The sequence below is a fragment of the Macrobrachium nipponense genome, chromosome 22, assembly GCF_015104395.2.
Source record: "Macrobrachium nipponense isolate FS-2020 chromosome 22, ASM1510439v2, whole genome shotgun sequence".
Classification (NCBI taxonomy): Eukaryota; Metazoa; Arthropoda; class Malacostraca; order Decapoda; family Palaemonidae; genus Macrobrachium; species Macrobrachium nipponense.
Genome location: NC_087213.1, coordinates 54,944,152 through 54,964,107, shown reverse-complemented (window position 1 = coordinate 54,964,107; position 19,956 = coordinate 54,944,152). Strand labels below are relative to the sequence as shown.

General features: G+C 40.8%; 2 protein-coding genes across 14 annotated transcripts in view; one reads left to right on the top strand and one right to left on the bottom strand.

Annotated features, from left to right (window-relative positions):
• Positions 1-1,618: 1,618 nt before the first annotated feature.
• The window catches only part of LOC135198676 (uncharacterized), a 202,681-nt gene continuing 184,343 nt past the window's right edge, over positions 1,619-19,956 (bottom strand). For all 13 annotated transcript variants that reach the window (XM_064226491.1, XM_064226498.1, XM_064226499.1 and 10 more), the window contains 3 exons: positions 5,479-5,630; positions 3,411-3,572; positions 1,619-3,049 (listed from right to left, as the gene is read on the bottom strand). In XM_064226491.1, coding sequence (XP_064082561.1) covers positions 1,730-3,049; positions 3,411-3,572; positions 5,479-5,630 — 1,634 coding nt within the window. In that variant the 3' untranslated portion in view covers positions 1,619-1,729. The remainder of the gene's footprint in view (positions 3,050-3,410; positions 3,573-5,478; positions 5,631-19,956) is intronic.
• Positions 14,639-16,610, top strand: LOC135198675 (uncharacterized). The gene is made up of 2 exons (XM_064226486.1): positions 14,639-15,334; positions 15,771-16,610. The coding sequence occupies exons 1-2, from the start codon at positions 14,747-14,749 to the stop codon at positions 16,401-16,403; spliced, it is 1,221 nt and encodes a 406-aa protein (XP_064082556.1). The 5' UTR covers positions 14,639-14,746; the 3' UTR covers positions 16,404-16,610.

Below are 19,956 nucleotides of genomic sequence, written 5' to 3'. Positions count from 1 at the left end.
TTAAAATTACAGCAACGACTTTGACAAGTGAATATATAGCTGGGATTTGGTCTATTCGTAAAGTAATGAATGCACTTAGCAGAGGAGTTAAGTATGATTTCGTTTGCAGAAAGTAGAACGTTCGAAACGAGATTTATATTGTTAAAAGCACTTTGGGGATAAATGCAAAATATTGTTTACTTCAAAGTATGTCCTTTCCTTTCTTTGATAATTATATAATAATTTTACTTATGTAAATTGACTGAAATGCATATACAATATTATAAATTGTAAGAAACTGTAAATGTATATATTTCCAATAAAAAAAATAATTGCTGCTGCCTTTTTTTATTTCCCCTTCTCTAGTCATTCTGGGCTACTTACGGCCACAAGGCTGCAAGTCACATTAGCAAAGCATCCACCTTGTCAATGACGGAAATAATCATGATAAAAATAATAATTAGTTTTCCGATGACCATTGGCCAGAGATCTCCAAACGGGTGGGGGGGTGGTATGGGGAAGGGAGAGAGTAGGGGTAGGGGGGTGGGTAAGGGGGGGGGGTGTGGGGGAGGGCAAGAGGACGTCAGTGACTCCGCAGGAAACGTTCCAAATACGAGGCAATAAAGAATCTTGAAAAGCGATGACTGTGCACTTGCACAGTGCAGCTGCACTCGCTGTTTTCCTTTCTCTCTCTCTCTCTCTTTGGAGAACTTCCTCATCATCATCTCCCGTTCGCTTTTTAAACGATCATCATGCGAGGTCACCCACCCAACTACTGACTGGACTCCACGTTGCGTAATTCTACACACACACACATATATATACTTATTACATAGTGTATCCTCACGCATACCACCCAAGAGTAATTAAAATGGGATGGGCGGAAAACCTTCATTATAATCTTACCCACTATATTTACAGATACGTGTGTGTTGTATGTATGTTTGTGTGTACGTGTGGGCGTTACCCACTCACTCATTCACTCTCTCTCTTTGCAGCTTTATCATTGCAGCTATCTATCAAAGGTGCGTCATGTCAACCTCATTTCCATTATATGTATACCGTATATTATATCACACCATATAAATAATCATTCTAGCATGATTCATAAGAAAACTTTACTCTCTCTCTCTCTTTTCTTATTCCTCTTCGAATGTGCATTGTCACGTAATCTAATTACAAGTAGTGAATACAGAAAAGTACAAGCTAATTACTACGTCATTGGAGTGTGCTTTACGGGATTACATATTCAAATGAGCATCTTTTTTTCTTATCTGATCTCCAGCACAGACGACAAATCACTTCGTTCACAATTATTAACCACTCAGAAACCAGGATTATGTTTATTACTTGATTCCCCCGAAGAGCAACATCGACCTGCTCGCGATCCCGAGTGGTTCAATACCTGATTGGGCTTCAGCCAGAAATTGCCGTCAAAAGAAAGTAACATCATCTACAAATTGTAAAAAAATATATTCATCTTAAATATTCAAAGCTATCTTGCTGTACATTCTGTATACTGGTAGATGAGCAAGCCGTCTTTGTTCATTTCTTATGCCCGCGAGCTCATTTCACCATTATTTCCCAAGTCTGACGGAGATATGAATCTATTCCACAAGGATTTCAAATAATGAAGATGAAAAGAATAACTTTTATTCATCAGATACAATGAATTCCACTGTCTATGTCTCCTCCTTGCTCCTGACTTCAACGTGGCTGTCCTCTTCACAACAGGTACAATTGCGCAACGCTAGGATTCTAGAGGATTCCGAGCTGCTAGATTCTTTTTTCTCTTTCCAGGTACATGAGGTAAGTTGGGAATAGTTTGCGTGGGCACAGGAGTTTCAGAATGTTGAGAAATACTACCACTTGGGTCCACACTACTTGTCTGAGTTGCATCTGTGCTTCTATGAGTAGTCTCAGGAACTCCAGAACTCTGAGAGCTACTTATAGGATGTAGGTGGGGTATAGTTTGAGTGGTCACAGGAATTTCAGATTGTTGGGAAATACTACCACTTGGGTCCACAGTACTTGTCTGAGTTGCATCTGTGCTTCTCTGAGTAGTCTCAGGAACTCCAGAACTCTGAGGTATACTTCCAGACCTGGTTGGAGTAATGGCCAGACCAAAAGAAGCAGCAGGTAAAACTGCAATCATGTTTGCACATTGAGTAGTTTCAGTCATTCTATTAAGATTGGAAGTGGTGCCATGTGGATCGACAGTTTTCGCTTGGGTCTTGCCTGGAACTATGAAAGTAACGGGTACTGTAACTGGCTGACCTAAAACGTGAGAGGTCGTGGGAATGCTTGAATGTTGAGATGTACACACAAGGGGGTGCACAGAAGTGGTATAAGTTGTTTCTGGAAGTGAGGAGTGAACAGGTAATGTTGTTGGTTGATTTATGCTGTGACTCGTTACGGGAATTCTAGATTGCTGAGGAATGCTGCTCGAGTGATCTACAGAGCTCTTTTGAGTCTTGTCTAAACCGGGCGAAACAACAAGCACTGCTTTCTTGTGGGTTCCCTTCCTTGGTGCTGAGAAGTTTTTCTCTGAGAGGGCCTTCCTTCCAAAAGACTGACCTGGTGGTGTTGTATTAGAGACTTCCTCGCCTACCGGGGGAAATTGTGTTCCTACACTGGGTTTTATCTTAAACCCTGGACTTGAAAAGTCACCAGCCAGGGCGTCTAAGAGTATGTCGTTGATTTTAATCTTCACTCTGTTGAACACCTCTATGTTATTGATGTCTCGAAGGGTCTTCGCTACATGCATCCCGAACACATCATAGACATCTTTTGTAAAATGCTGAGAAAACTCTGTGTCTGACTCCGAGTTTTCCTTCAAGACCTTCCGGCGTCTTTTGGCTGTTCTCTCCTCTTGAGATGACTTTCCTTGTGGCGTTTCGTCTTTCCATTTAAATGGCACACTTTTTGTGGTTCTTGTCAGGTCCTCTGGACTCTTGTCTGCTAAAGTATACAACTCTTCACCCACAATCCCAGTCTTTGTTTCAGACTGTTTTGAAGTGATTTTCTTCTGAGAAAAATCTTCCTCTGCAACAACAACTTTCTGATTGTCCTGTGATAAAGTAGACAATAAATTCATTAAATCCACGTAAAGAGAAGATTAAAATAAATTCAAGATACTTGTGTAAACAGTTTTCTTATCTACCATTATGAGTTAGCTAATATGCTGATCAAAATTTCAGAAATATAGAAACAGTGTCACCAACTTTCTGAGAACACAATACTGTACTTTTAAATATTATATGCACGCATCTTGGCATGTGCTGCAGAGGGACAAATACACAAAAAGGGCCAAGTTTGCAAGAACACATTGTGAATGTACTTCTAAAAATCCTTCAAACAAAAAGCATTAACAGAAAAAAATGAACAAAATCAGGAACCAAACTGAAAATGCAACGAGAAAATAGAACCACCTGATTGCTTTTGTCTGTCCATGAGGTATATTCTTGTTTAACTGAAGCGATTATGTCAGCTAGACCGTCATCGGATGCCCCTTCATCTAGCAGGTAAGGATCACTCAGGGGATCTTCTTCTTCAATCTTTATCTCCTGAAAGTGCTCTAACTCCAGTGGGTCCTGAGGAGAAGAAGAGGAAAATACAAGAGATGAACACTTGCTGTTTAAGATGGAAATTTAGCACTTGTGACAGCATGGCTGGTGCCGCAGGTGAGTACTTTCTAAGGACACAGGTTCAGATCTTGCAGTGAGGGAAGAGATCGTTCATTTCATTCCTAAAATTGGAATTCAAGGCTTTTTCTTCTGAGAATTATTCTAGACTAGTATTGGCTAACTGAAAAATTAATTTATTGGCATGATGAATGAAACTTGATAATGACAAAACTGGGTGCACAGGTATTTATGAAGATCTTATATAGATGCTGAAATCCAAAGTTCTTTTTGAGGGGTTTTGTGGAATTGATTAATGAGATCATCACTGCTTAAAAGTGCTACAGAGTTGCTTTTGTTTGACTACAATAGTTAAATCTACCATGACCACCCAAACCATTTCCTCTTTTTAACTGTTGTCCTCTTTGATAACTTAGGAAAATGTTTGACAAACCTTACAGATATTTGGTTTGCATACTCCTTGATAATAGGGCAAATGTCCTGGTCCAATCCTGTATTCTTGCTCATTTTACAGTTTTCATTAATGATAATGTTCTGTTCTTTTATTATTTTAACAAGGTTTTTTCTTTATGTTACAATCCTGCAAGTAAGAACCCAGTTACACAATCACAAGTATTACGCATATCTTGAAAAAATCTAGATAAAAGAACTAGGTTATAAAAGTAACGCAAGAAAAAAAATCAGATAAAAAACTGATCAATAAATAAACAAGTTATAAAACTGGCAGAAAAAAATATGTAACTGCACCTCACTGTGAAACTACTTCCTTCGTCAGCAGTGGTGGGCAGAAGAACCTGAACCTATGGGACACCTTGCATGAAGGTTCTTTACCCCCCCAAGGGCCTCCTTCCTTCAAGAGGACTTAGTCATTATCTGAGCTTATAGTTCTGTCAAGTCATAATGTGACAAATCAAGTCTGAATTGTCCCTTATACTACAATCTTACTATAACGGGCGTAAAGTCTGTCTGTCCGTCTGTCATTCAATCACAGCCAAACGGCTGGTCCGATGGGCATGAAACTTGGCAGGGTTATAGTGGGGACCTCTAAGATGGTTTATAATGGGGTTTAATCCGACCTCTCCCTTTCCCCTCCGAAGGGGGTGTGGGTGAGAAGGGATTAGCTGAAACGGAGCTGGTGATGCCCCTAGACTTAGTTACTTTATGAACTTTCATACAGGATTTCTGTATATATATGATTGCTAGTATCTGCAATGACCGGCAGCATTACACTTTGGTTCATCTAGCTTCTAGTTCAGTTGTGTAGTGATTGATAGGTGTTGGTTGATAATAATTAAGGGAAATAGTTGAAAAAAATATATAGTATCTTGGATGTTAACACTGCAACCAACAAACTCTGTCTTTCACATGGCAGGCTGCATCTCCAAATACACGTTCTTTACAGATTGATAAAAAAAATAATCAAGCTAAATGGAATGGAATATAAAATTCAGGCCTAAGGCTAAGCACTGGGACCTTTGAGGTCATTCAAAGCTGGAAAGGAAATTGAGAGTAGGTAGATTTCAAAGGTGTAACAGGAGGAAAACCTCAAAGCAGTTGCACTTTGAAATAATCGTTAGGAGAGGGTGGATAGCAAGATGGAAGAGATGTAATACGAACGGAGGTACAGTAAGAGGAATGAAAAGGGTTGCAGCTAAGAACCTTTAGTAATGCCTACTGTGCATCGCGCGAGGTGCACTGACGGCACTACCTCCCCAACGGGAATAATCAAGGTAAAGAATTACTACCTCCCCAACGGGGATAATCAAGGTAAAGAATTAAATGAAGACGTGTCTTCATTTAATGAAAAACAGCCCCACTGGACGAGAATTTTACGAAACTTTTTGTTTTCCCTTACCGTCTCTTCTTCTTTCCAGTCTTCCTCTTCTAGTTTCAGTTTCTTCGTGTCCTTTTCCTCCTCCTCCTCATCCTCCACTTCCTCTCGTTCCAACTTATTTTTCTTCCTGGTCGAACCTCTCGTTTTACTGGTGCTGGGCAGAGGTGCACTGGCTGTGGGAGAAGAGAAACAGAGGTTTTTGGTATCAAACAATATCACAGTCTTTTGTTCTTTCGATTTTCTACAGTCTTTTGTTCTTTCGATTTTCTACTGGATTTCAGCCTGACAAATTTCTTGATAATATAGCTATAGCGCTAATATTACTCCTTTAACCCGCATTATAGGTAATTCTGCATTACAGTGTTACTGACTACAGCACAAGTTCCTACACCAATACAGCATCAGTCACCATCAATTATTGCAAGTCTATATTTTGGTCAAGAGAGTAGGTATCAATGAAATTAGCAGAGTATAGAACACTGTATATTTTGGTCAGGAAAGTAAGTATCAATAAAATTAGTACAGTATAGAACGGTGTGTATATTTTGGTCGAGAAAGTAGGTATCAATGAAATTAGCAAAGTATAAAACACTGTGTATATATATTGGTCAGGAAAGTAAGTACCGATAAAATTAGCACAGTACAGAACCGTGTGTATATTTTGGTCACGGAAGTACGTATCGATAAAATTAGCACAGTATAGAACACTGTGTATACACATTGGTCAGGAAAGTAGGTACCAATAAAATTAGTACAGTATAGACCAGTAAAAGTGAAATAATTACAGTAGAGTACAAGCACATGTCAAATGATTACAGTAAAATTATGGGATAGATAAAAGTCAAATGATTACAATATGATTATAGTATATCAGTACGATATCTATATATATATATTATATATATATATAATATAAATAGATATAGATATATATGATATATATATATGTATATATATATATATATCATATATATATATATATATATAACGGAATTAACATGGGCCCCACAAACCCCACATCCCTAATACTATTTTTGCCTTTTAATAATTCATTTTTTTTTATCTTTTTGTCGATTTGTTAATATATTTATTTCTTTCCTTTTGTAATAAGTGGTATCTCCTCTTTCTGTATTTCCCTTTACCTTCTCTTACTTCTTCCTAATGAACACCTTAATATTCTTTGGAAGCTTGACTTTCAAGTCAGTGGCCCCTTTGGTGGGCTTGTTCAATATGGATAGGGTTCATCTTCTGAATAATAATAATAATAATAATAATAATAATAATAATAATAAAATAATAATAATAATATTGAGACAGGATACAAATACCTGGGAATAATGGACGGAGGGGATATAAAACACCAAGAGATGAAGGACACGATCAGGAAAGAATATATGCAGAGACTCAAAGCGATACTCAAGTCAAAACTCAACGCCGGAAATATGATAAAAGCCATAAACACATGGGCAGTGCCAGTAATCAGATACAGCGCAGGAATAGTGGAATGGACGAAGGCAGAACTCCGCAGCATAGATCAGAAAACCAGGAAACATATGATAATACACAAAGCACTACACCCAAGAGCAAATACGGACAGACTATACGTAACACGAAAGGAAGGAGGGAGAAGACTACTAAGTATAGAGGACTGCGTCAACATCGAGAACAGAGCACTGGGGCAATATCTGAAAACCAGTGAAGACGAGTGGCTAAAGAGTGCATGGGAAGAAGGACTAATAAAAGTAGACGAAGACCCTGAAATATACAGAGAAAGGAGAATGACAAACAGAGAGGACTGGCACAACAAACCAATGCGCGGACAATACATGAGACAGACTAAAGAACTAGCCAGCGATGACACATGGTAATGGCTACAGAGGGGAGAGCTAAAGAAGGAAACTGAAGGAATGATAACAGCGGCACAAGATCAGGCCCTAAGAACCAGATATGTTCAAAGAACGATAGACGGAAATAACATCTCTCCCATATGTAGGAAGTGCAATACGAAAAATGAAACCATAAACCACATAGCAAGCGAATGCCCGGCACTTGCACAGAACCAGTACAAAAAGAGGCATGATTCAGTGGCAAATGCCCTCCACTGGAGCCTGTGCAAGAAACATCAGCTACCTTGCAGTAATAAGTGGTGCGAGCACCAACCTGAGGGAGTGATAGAAAACGATCAGGCAAAGATCCTCTGGGACTATGGTATCAGAACGGATAGGGTGATACGTGCAAATAGACCAGACGTGACATTGATTGACAAAGTCAAGAAGAAAGTATTACTCATTGATGTCGCAATACCATGGGACACCAGACTTGAAGAGAAAGAGAGGGAAAAAATGGATAAGTATCAAGATCTGAAAATAGAAATAAGAAGGATATGGGATATGCCAGTGGAAATTGTACCCATAATCATATGAGAACTAGGCACGATCCCAAGATCCCTGAAAAGGAATCTAGAAAAACTAGAGGCTGAAGTAGCTCCAGGACTCATGCAGAAGAGTGTGATCCTAGAAACGGCGCACATAGTAAGAAAAGTGATGGACTCCTAAGGAGGCAGGATGCAACCTGGAACCCCACACTATAAATACGACCCAGTCGAATTGGAGGACTGTGATAGAGCACAAAAAAAAAAAAAAAAAAAAAAAAAAAAAAAAAATAATAATAATAATAAAGAATTGTTCCATATGTATAGGTTTCATCTTCTGAATAATAAAATAATAATAATAATAATAATAATAATAATAATAATAATAATAATAATGAAGAATTGTTCCAAATGAATAGGTTTCATCTTCTGAATAATACTAATAATACTACTACTACTACTACTAATAATAATAATCATAAAGAATTGTTCAAAGAATGTTTCGTCTTCTGAATAATAATAATAATAATAATAATAAGTCAATAATAATAATAATAATAATAATAATAACAATAATAATAATAATAATAATAAAGAATTGTTCCATATGAATAGGTTTCATCTTCTGAATAATAATACGTAATAATAATAATAATAATAATAAATATATGTTAATGATAATAATATCTGAAAAACTCAGAAGCATACTGTAGACTTCTTCAAAAAATTCGGCCATTGATATATTTAGAAAGGACCCCATCCTGTGTGTAAGGCGGAGAGGAGAGTGGGGGTGGGTTAAGAGAATGCCGTGGTATTCTCCGGAGAGGGAACCAAATAACCACCAACCAACCCCCTCTTTTTTTAACCCCTTCCCCTAAATCCTCAGCGACAGCCCCCCACCCCAGCAGCGGACGCCCGTGGTACAGCCTATAAAGGGAACGTTCACGAGAGGTTCGAGTGTTTACCCCGAGACTCATTCGGGCGCGCGCGCTCGCGAGGGGGAGAGAGAGAGAAAGAGAGATCTCCCTTCCTTCAGCATATCCAAATGCGGGGCCTTAAAAGAATCGATTTTGTTAAAGGCGCATATCTCTCTCTCTCTCTCTCCGACAGGTAACTAAACTACGTGAAACTGAATCTGTCGTCAGCGATCATCTGCTTTGACTCCTTACTTGCCAGATATGTGTACATACATACATACACACACACACACACACACACACACACATATATATATATATATATATATATATATATATATATGTATGTGTGTGTGTGTGTGTGTGTGTGTATGATTAGGTGGCCAATCTTCAATGATCTCCACCACACCAGAGTCCTTAACCTCATCATCAAAGGTCTTGTTGCAAATGACTGCAACCCAGTATCGGTAAACCTATTTTCCAAATGGAGGTTGAAATGGGTGTAAATAAATTTGCTGGTTCGCCCTGGCATTTTTCTAGAATATCATGGGATCCACCATAACCCCATATACCCCATAACCCGGAGGACATTTCTCCATCGGCCTCAAAAACTTTGTTTTAATTTGTTAGACGCAGGACTGCGCCAAACTTTGGAAAAACCGCTACCAGAACAATACATAAACAGCTGCTTAGTCAACACAGCCCACTCGGTGACACTCATCTACACCACATCACCATACTTTTTGACCAGGGCCTCCCTTCTTCGGAGCCACTACCATCTTGAAACCCAGCCTCTTCGAAAGGTAATCCTGGATCGTCCTAACAGACGGCTTCCCAAGGAGCTGAAGGATGCTTTCTTGAAATTTCCTGGCAAAAAATGAAGGGTTAACTCCTGCCTCCCGTCTAAGGACGTTAAGGGACCTCTTACTCACTTTTAGTGGCCTGCCAGTGCTTTTTTTTTTTTTTTTTTTTTGGTGTGTGTGTGCTCCGGTACATGTCTGTTGCCTTCTCCTTGGTACCTAGGAACAATGCACTGGACTGTCCACGGGTTCACATCAGTTTGTCTTACAATATCCCTATTATGTGAACCTAACTTGCGACACTCAACCACTCTCATACGATCGTCAAACGAAGTACAACCTGTAGACATTATACAGACTGCTATTATTGGTCTCTTTACCGGAAAATATATACTGAAACACATAAAATCTAACGGCAACGCAATAGAATTAACATTGAAACCAAGTTATTGAAAAGGTACTGAGCGAATTGTCCCTTACACACAGATAGTGTATATGGAAGAGAGGCATGTCTGGATGGTTTTTGGAAGAAATGGTTGTCGCACCAACATCTTGGCGGACACCGATTATGGAAGTGCAGGTTCGTTTCCCACTACTGGACATTATTATTTCTTCATCTTTCTTGCACTTGGATCTTAAGGCTTTGTAGTGACAAGAACTTGAATCTTAAGGCTTTTTAGTGACAAGAACTTGAATCTTAAGGCTTTGTAGAGACAAGAACTTGAATCTTAAGGCTTTGTAGTGACAAGAACTTGGATCTTAAGGCTTTGTAGTGACAAGCGTATAAAGAAAAGCAAAGAATTCGAGAAGTTAAAAGGACATTGTAGCTAATACAATTACATATGTATCTGGTAAAAAATGACCAGTAGACATATACATATCCAGTTTAAACGAGGTCCTTCTATTGGCTAGAGTAATGCACAGACCGATTGTGAAAATGATAAATTTACAATTCACATTTTCCTTTCCTCAAATGAGGAACTCCACTGTAGAAGAATGTTAATTCCACAATGGCGTTACTCATAACACTCATTCCTTAAGGAAGTATTTCAGGAAAAAGAAATTTGGCAAGAAATATGTCACCTTTCCAGAAATTTCATGAAAAAAAGAGAAAATGTCAAACAATGTATCACCAATTGGAAGATTTTACATGAAAAAATAAAAAAACAAAAATTTGTTAAAAATAATGCTTTGGAAGAATGATATGAAAAAAAAAATGGCCAAAAATATGGACGAATCCTATAAAAAATGCCCCAAAAATATATCTCCTTTTGGAGGCATTTTATGAAAAAGAAAATTAGCAACAAATATAAAACATTTTCAAATTAGACAAAAATAAAAGAAAATAAATAAATAAAATATGAAAAATCTAAGGGAAGCTTTTCAAGAAAAAGAAAAAAATATAAATATAACAAAATCAGCAACAAACAAAATATTTCCAAAGAATATTAAATTTTTTTAAATACAAAAATAAAAGAAAATAAATAAATAACAAAAAAATCTTAAGGAAGCTTTTCGAGAAAAGGTAAAAAAAGTAATAAATACAAGGTTGTCTGTAAAATATGGTTCCCAAAGATTTTTCACAATGAAAAACATGTTTATTGGCATTGAATAATACATTTTCGAAAAGCTTAGACTTTTCCTATTTTTCGACATATTCGCCATTGAGATCAATGCATTTTTGCATGCGGTTTACCATCTTCTTTATGCCGGAATCGTAGCTTAAATCCTCTTCTTTCAGCTCCTCTCCGTTTGTGGTCTTCCATAAGCATTCTTGGGACCCACCTATCATGAACCTTGGCATACCCTAAATGGTCTGTCAAAATTTTGTCAATGCAAGTCTTGCTGACATCAGGGATCATCTCGCAGAGCTCCCGTATCGTCACCCTTTGATCTTTCAGCACTGTTTCTTCCACTTTAGCAATTGTTTCGTAGGAAACCGATGGCCGTCCAGGACGCTGTTCATCATGGACATCTGTACGTCCATCTTTGAATTCTCTGCACCATTTGCGCACGTGTTGTACGCTCATACACTTTTCTCCGTAGACTTCACACAGTTGGGAATGAATGTCCACTGGCGCAGTGTTTTTTGCACACAAAAAACGAATCACAGAGCGTAATTCGCACCTGGCAGGAGAAGCGAGTGGAAGCTCCATCTATGACGGCTGCCAAGCCAAGACTGAGCCTGCAGGCAACTCAGCGTAGGGGGGAGGGGGGGGGGGAGTCTGGGAGAGGGGGAACCCACATAACAGCATTCCTCGCGGGACTGCAGCTCCTTGGGAACCTTATTTTATGGACAACCATCGTATAATGCCTTTTCCAAGGCAATGTACAGTCTTCAACTCACTGCATAACCAGGACCCATTAGAAGACACACACAATATATATAAATATTAAGTATAATATAATATAATATAAATAATATATCATATAATTAGTATAATATAATATAAGATAATATAATATAAAGATTATATATCTATATATAAAAGCAGACTGACTCTAGTGTGAGGTATTTTCGATTTCCTAAGGAGCACTGAGCCACTTTGTTATCAGTAAAATATCTGGCAATATGGATGTGCTCATTATTTAGAGAGTATATTTTCTGTTAACACACACACACACATAAATTCATGGGGGAAAGTGAAACAGTGGAGTAACCACTGCTGTGTAGGCCTTTCGACTTGGTAAAAGATTTTTTCTTTATTTATGCATTCATCACATTCCATATTTTCGTGGTTGAGTTACACACACCCACACTATATATATATATATATATATATATATATATATATATATATATATATATATATATATATATATATATATATATAGTGTGGGTGTGTGTAACTAGACCACGAAAATATGGAATGTGATGAATGCATAAATAAAGAAAAAATCTTTTACCAAGTCGAAAGGCCTACACAGCAGTGGTTACTCCACTGTTTCACTTTCCCCCGTGAATTTATGTGTGTGTGTGTGTGTGTGTGTTAACAGAAAATACTGAAAATATGCTCTCTAAATAATGAGCACATCCATATTGCCAGGTATTTTACTGATAACGAAGTGGTCAGTGCTCCTTAGGAAATCGAAAATACCTCACACAGGAGTCAGTTTGGTTTTCGGCTTAGTGTCTCAATACCCCAAACATAGAACAGTTACCAGGTATGCTGACCTCGCTGACCTCTTCCTCCTTTAAGTGAGTCCTGGGCATGACTGAATTACAGAGGTTCTACTAATAAAATTTTCAACCTATCAAACAAGCCCTTCAGTAACGCCCTTTTGACCAGAAGGCTGCTTCTCTCTCTCTCTCTCTCTCTCTCAACACAACAAATACCGCTACTTAATTTCAAGCTTGAGGATAAAAAGGATCTATATAATCCATTAGACGATGTGAAAGACTGCCCCACTCGTCCTTGCGTAAACAGAGAGAGAGAGAGAGAGAGAGAGAGAGAGAGAGAGAGAGAGAGAGAGAGAGAATCCTCATACATTTTAGAGTTGGTTTTAAAAGGAATAACACCACAAGTATAATTGTAGAGAGAGAGAGAGAGAGAGAGAGAGAGCTCTAGACGTCAAGGCAGCTTTGCAAAAGCTGTGTTGGAATAGAATCGAATATAGAATTTAGGCCGAAGGCCAAGCGCTGGGACCTACGATGATGAGGTCATTTGTCATTCAGCGCTGAAATGGAAACAAGTGTAGAAAGGACAGGAGAGGATGGAGGAGAGTAAGGTGGAAGAAAGAGAATACAAACGGAGGTACAGTAAAACGAAAGGGGCTTACCATAAAGCGTTCGCCAGGAGACGTTGAGGAGAAATGAATAATTCAGTATAGGAAAAATGGCTGGAAAAAAAAGGGGGGTGGGGGGTGGGGGGGAGGCTTGGGTGGGGTGTATTAACAGCAGCCACTACTACTCTTCACTTCGTTGTTTTTTTTTTCTTTTATCCCAAGATGAAAATTTTTGAAAAGCAAATATCGGCGATGGCGAAGTGTCCTTTGAAATGGGAAATACAGGATCACCAAACGGGATGATATTGAGGGCTTCTTTGCGAGCAAGAGCCCGTGCTGGCGTAGAGTCAACTGAATCACAAGCAACAACAATAATAGGTTGCAATAATATTTTTTTTTTAGAACCGAATCTTCCACAACATTTCCTGCCCACTTGCCCGACTTTTCCGATAGCTGTAATGACTGGGGGTGGGGGGGAGGGGGGGGAGGGAGACGGATCTCCCCACGGCAAAAGTGGTTGGTTGTGGTTGGGCATGAACTTTAAAGAGGAATATTGACGTTAATAAATGCACTCATACCTAACACGGGCACAAACACCACCACTGCCACCTTCCCAACAGCAGGAGAGAGAGAGAGAGAGAGAGAGAGAGAGAGAGAAAACAGGGTGCACCAAAATGCTGCCATAACCTCTCCTGGAAAGAAATAATACGGGGTGTTTGTCCGACTTCAGAATTCAGTAGACAACCGATAAATAATAAAAAAAAATAAAAACGAAAAAACTATCTTTCAGTTTTGTGATTCAAGAAAACACAATATCAGATCGACCACAATTTGATTCACATACATAAAAAAGTCATAGGGGGTAGGGGGGGCGGAGACCCTGGAAGAGGGTTGTGCCGTCAGGGCCACCTTCACGTGGTGCACTGTAGGCATTGCGATAGTGACGTCGCTTGCTGCAGTCACAGGATAAACATTACTTACTGGCTCTCTCTCTCTCTCTCTCTCTCTCTCTCTGACCACCTGGAAAGTGAGCTTCCAGTTCTGAACGGCGATCACTGGAAAGCCCTCTTTTCTCTAGACCCTCCAATAATTATATTCCAGTTGTTGTCGTGAGGCTTGTTTTTGTTTACCTTCCGGGATGTTCAAAACATTCGTGGGTGGCCACGGCAACCGTCATTTTGCGTGGCTCGCCACGCATAGCGTGAGGGCGACGTGGATGTGACGGCGTGGTTGCGGTGATAGTACACGGGTCCCGAGCAGTTCCGAGTTCCCCGCCCCCAAGCGGCGGGGGTCTTCACGTGGTGCAGGAGCAGACGCGGCAACCGCGCCGCTCCGCGGTTACCCACGACGACGTGGCAACGCTGTACGCTGGGAATAGAGGGAGATAGTGAAGGGCTGACGAATCAGTTGCTCTCCAGACCAGCAGCGTACCGCCGCTCTGCGCCAGAGCCTTCGTCTGTAGAGATTTGCTCAAGATGCCCACGGAGACCACGAAGAGAACAAGGAGTGGTTCTTTGAAAACTACCGACACCCACTCCAAAAGGACACTTCCTCCTTCAGTCACCGAGGACGACGACCTTGAATTCATGTTGGACGAAGATGACGCCGCCGCCCTCCACGAGAACGATGACGACGACGCCGACGACGACTATGAAGACGGCGATGACGAGACTCACGAAGGGTCCGGGCCTAGCGCTGGTGAAATCCTAAACTGTCGGAAGAAGAACCCCTGCGTCATCCTCTCGGACGCAAACGAGAAGCTGGTGGCGACGTGGTTGGAGAACGAGGCCGAGTTCGTGTACAACAAGGGCCTCTCGTCCTACAAGGACAAGACGAAGGTGTGGGACGCCTTCGAAGAGAAGGGGAGGTCGCTGGTACCGCCCGTGTCGGGCAACGAGCTCCGGACCTGGTTCACCTCCCTCAGGAGCCGTTTCGGGCGCCTCACCGCAGAGAAGAGCAGCAAGGGGCCGGGCAGTCGGCGGCGACTGACGGACCGCGAGAAGTGGATCCTCAGCATTTTCCATTTCCTGGAGCCCCACATTGTCCGGCACAAGTCGAAGAGGGTAAGAGGTCGTCTCATTGGATTGTGTTTTCGACGGTTAATTCTGACTGATAAAAAAAAAATATTATGACTATATACTTTTTTTATTCTGCACCATAAATTACATATACTGTAAATGTATTGAATTGTAAAGTGATCTTTACAACGTATTTTTTTGAATCAAAGAAAAAATTACAACTTTATTACATATGTTAGATTATTGAATCAAACTACACCCATATCTATTGTGATTTCAATTTTTATTTTTTCTAATCCATATTAATTTGTAAATATCTTAGGTATATAATTTTGTAGCATTTTGGTAATATCTTACTTATGTAGATGAAATGAAATATTTTTCTAATAAAACACAAAAAATAAGATTACAACCATGTCATTCACATTGCATTTTGATTTTTTTGAACATTCTCTCATCCACGTCCCACCAATATTTCCAGTCTGATCCCGCTACTTCCTTCAGCCACGCACAAGCGACGTCCCGCCCTCCTTCCGTCAAGCCCTCTGCCGCCTCTCCGATCTCCTCGTCGGACGAGCAAGCGTCCGCCGCCGACGAGCCGCGTCCGAAGAAGTCGCGGAAGTCCAATGGCTGCGACGGTGGAATCACCGCCCTCCTGGACGCTATGATCCAGAAGAAGGCAGGGTCAGTCAGCGAGGAAACGAAGACCGTCGCGAATCCAGAAGAAGAGGAGGACCGGAAAATCACCTACTGGCGGAGAGCCCTCGAAGACCTCGCCCAGGACTGCGGGGGCGTGGCGGCGCACCTCAGGGTGCCCCTGAAGATGGAGCTCCTCGCCACCATCCATCGGTTCGTGAAGGCGTCCCAAGAGGGCGTCACGAGGCCGCCCCGTAGCATGCTGCCCCATACCACGGCAGAGGTGTTGTGGGAAGGCCACACATCTGTCGGCGCTGGAGGGACGCCGTCTGCTTCAGGCAGTCAGTCCATCCAGCACCTCAGGGCACAGCAGCAGCTGGCGCTGCTGCAGGCGCAGCTTGCTGGGACGGGGGTAACTACACCAAAGGACCTCGCCGGCCTTTCAATTGGAACCTCCTTCCTGGAGAATTTCAATTAATATTGTTTCCCTAAGTTTACTGTATGTATGTATTCACGCTTGAATTTCTTCTCTCTGGTGGATGCTTCTACCTGTACGTGTATTTCATATATTTACCGTTTGTTTGTATGTTTAAATTTCATATCCTTCTAGTATGTATCTATGTATATACTTCTCATATTTACTGTATTTTTGTATGTATGTGTCAAATATTTTTGTAAATTTTAAGAGAAAAATAAACATATGTTTGGCATATTATCTTGCTCTCTTCTTGTTCCAAAATGTCTAAGTATTGATGAGAAAACAAATAACTTATTGAACACTTTCTTTTATTAATTTATCTAGAACACATCAAAATACACCAATGAACTAAGATTAATAATAAAGAAAGAATATGAAACCAAAAAGAGTATATGAATACAATTACTGATATATAAATAAATACACAGTATTGCATTTTAAAATATATTGCTGAATGTTTAGAGAGAATAAACATACATTTGCAATATCATATCTGGTAATTTCTAAGAATCGATGAGAAAAAATGACCATATGAATGAAAATTTCCTTTTGTCGATTTAACTTGAACACACGAAAGTTTACAAATTAACTAAGATTATTGATAACAAATAAGACATAAAACCAGAGACACTAACTCGATACTCGTTACTGAATTATAAATCAATACACATAAATAGTATAGCCTAAAAAAATAAGAAAATACAATTTAAAAAAAACATGAAAGTAACTAAATCTTGTCCTCCTGCCAGTGCACGGAGCCTTCAGTCGATGAAGGGTAAGATTTCAGTATGTTTCGCTGCTGCTTGGCATTATTCCTGCTTGCAGTGTTACCGGGCACGGTTGGAAGGGGTTGCTCCCAAGGGCGGATCACCCCTCCAGCTACCAGGTATGACGGTATGTGTGAATGGTGTCTTCTGATCTCCTTCCTGTCTCCGTGAATTCCTGCTTATTATAATAACGTGCAAGACACATGCGGCCAACGCTACTGGTTCTGCACGATCAGACTTGAGGCGTATTGACGTGTGGAATGCTCTGATTCTGTAGGCCAGAATTCCGAAGGCGTTCTCCTACATCCTGCGTGCCCTACTTATCCTGCAGTTGCATATCCGTTCCTCCTTGGACAGGCCTCCTAGGGGGTAGGGCCTCATAAGATAATTCCGCATAGTGAGGGCATCATCACCAACTAGGAAATAGTCTACAGGACGTCCATTACTCGTCAATGGCAGGGGTTCAGGTTAGGGAAGATCTCCTTCCGCTTCTAGAAGTATTTGTAGTTGTGACGCCAGATAACTCACAAACAATCAATCAATTCAACAGCATTTCACCGAGACGGGTGTGGCCACATGCACCACCCACCAATGGCACCCACGTCCACGCACAGCAACTTGTATGAAGCATCAACAATTGCAAGCAAAACCATGGAGTATAAAACTTCTGCAGTTGATGAAGTAATGCGTACCACCAAGGGGAGGGTTATACGGAGCCTGGTGTGTTTGCCGTCTACAGCTCCGATTACGTGAGGAAAGTTCCACCCTTGGAGGTGCCACCGTTCCTCAAACCCCCGCAACCTCCTCCCAAACCTCAGGTCTCTGTGGCACCTTCGTTCCTTTATCTCCGTACGCAGTAACAGTGGCGTGTAGCTAATGGTGTTCTGGACTACTCTGAGTGTAGCAGACTCTTGCATGTGTCACCCACTCTCCCCAATTTTAATGAGTCCAATCCACCTTATTTTAAAATAAAGTAAATAAAGTCTTGATTACTCTGAGTACATTCCAACCGAAAGCCAAACTATCCGGGACACTCGCACTCGCTCTAGGAACCCCGAAAATATCTAGATGTCGCCATAATGAGGTCATCGAGGGCTGGAGCACTTATTCCTATCCTATTGCGCAACGGTAAAAAACGCATTTATTATTGTCCTTTGCGAGGACAATCAAGTGCACCTTTTTGTCTGTGTCGATAAAGACTAAAGGCCCCCACACAGAACGATTGTCTGGACGGCTGTCTAGAACGATTGTCGTTATCGACCCACACACGCACTATTCACAGTATGAACGATTTCCGCACCGATTTCAGTCTGAACAAAGATTTTGTCTCGAGAGGACATGGCATCATCTCTAGAAGAGACGCGCGCGATAGCGTTATATCTGCAGACAAACCCATACATTGAACGACCTGTGTATGACAGACTTAGGTCGCAAGCCATCAACCTGGTTGTGACAGATTCTCGCTGAGATCGTTCAGACACGAAGCCCCGCCCACTTTTGCATTCAGACAAGGCCACGCAGTGTTTTTGCGAACGATACAGACAGTTGTTCAGACAAAATGAAACGCATGCGTACCTGAATGTCTCGCATTTCACTAAACAGTCAAAGCTAGTGGTCATTTCTTACCTTGCAACGCGAATGAAACTTTAGTTGCAGGTAAATGCAGCATTGGAACCGATCCAGTCTCCATCCTCATTTGACATCGAGGCACTGGCTTGCCTAGTAATTCTTACTTCAGATTTTTCTCATAGGCATCTGCCTCAAAATGTAGACTACATATCTGTGCCGTTTCGACATTGATAGGATCTTCTCGTTTGCAAATCTAGGTCCACTTCTTTTACGTGTCGGCGTCCTTTGGGAATCCATGGAAAACAAGGTGCTTGTGTTGTTTTCTATTAGAAAAACATCCAAAAACTGCACAATTATTCGGCATCTTGTAAAATGTAGAGTCAATGTTATTAAAAAAAATGTGATCCGTGAATTACGGAAACTTGTTTATAGACGACTACTTGCTCAAGAAAGGTGTGTGTCGATGTGTCCTCTTCGTGGTCAAGGACTTCTTGACGTCACGCTCTCGACCTGCGCAAGAGGACTTACTTATAACTCTGGCTACGAAAGGTTGAGACTTTCCTACAATTAGCGGCGTTGACACGTTTCCCGTTACGGGCTGCTCTAGGAGCAAGAGCAACGTGCCAGCTTAATCTTCAACAACAACGTCTCCCATCTTGCCAAAGGAGGTATTTAACCGTACTCCAAGAAGGTAAACTTTCAGGATTAACCTCCCCGAGGTTAAGGCTAATCCCGATAGACCTTGGGACAAACAAAGTTCGAGCGCGCAAGCACTCTCTGGCTCAGACGAGGTCGTTCAGCTGTTTGTAAAGAAAGTCATTCCCTCAAGCGACATTCAAACAACAAAGTTGAGTACTAGTGAGGCAGCCTGGTATGCTAATTACAGCACTTGTCGTATTTACTTAAATGCGGGCTCAAAATATACGAAAAATATATATGCATGCACCCTCTTTAAGAATTTGTCTCTTGCAAAACTGCATTTACCCGGTTCTGTAGTCCCCCTCTGGTTCGGTAACCATCAGTTTACGTGCAAAATGGGAGCCATGTTTAGTACCAGCCCGTTGCGGGATGGGCATGAACAAGGTCTAGAGAGTATAGCTGTCTAGACCTTGGGCATGAAAACATAAACAGAAGACGATAATGATCATAAACATAAAAAAATTAACAAATAAGGCATGGACATAAACAAAAACGTAACCAAACGGCGATATAAATAG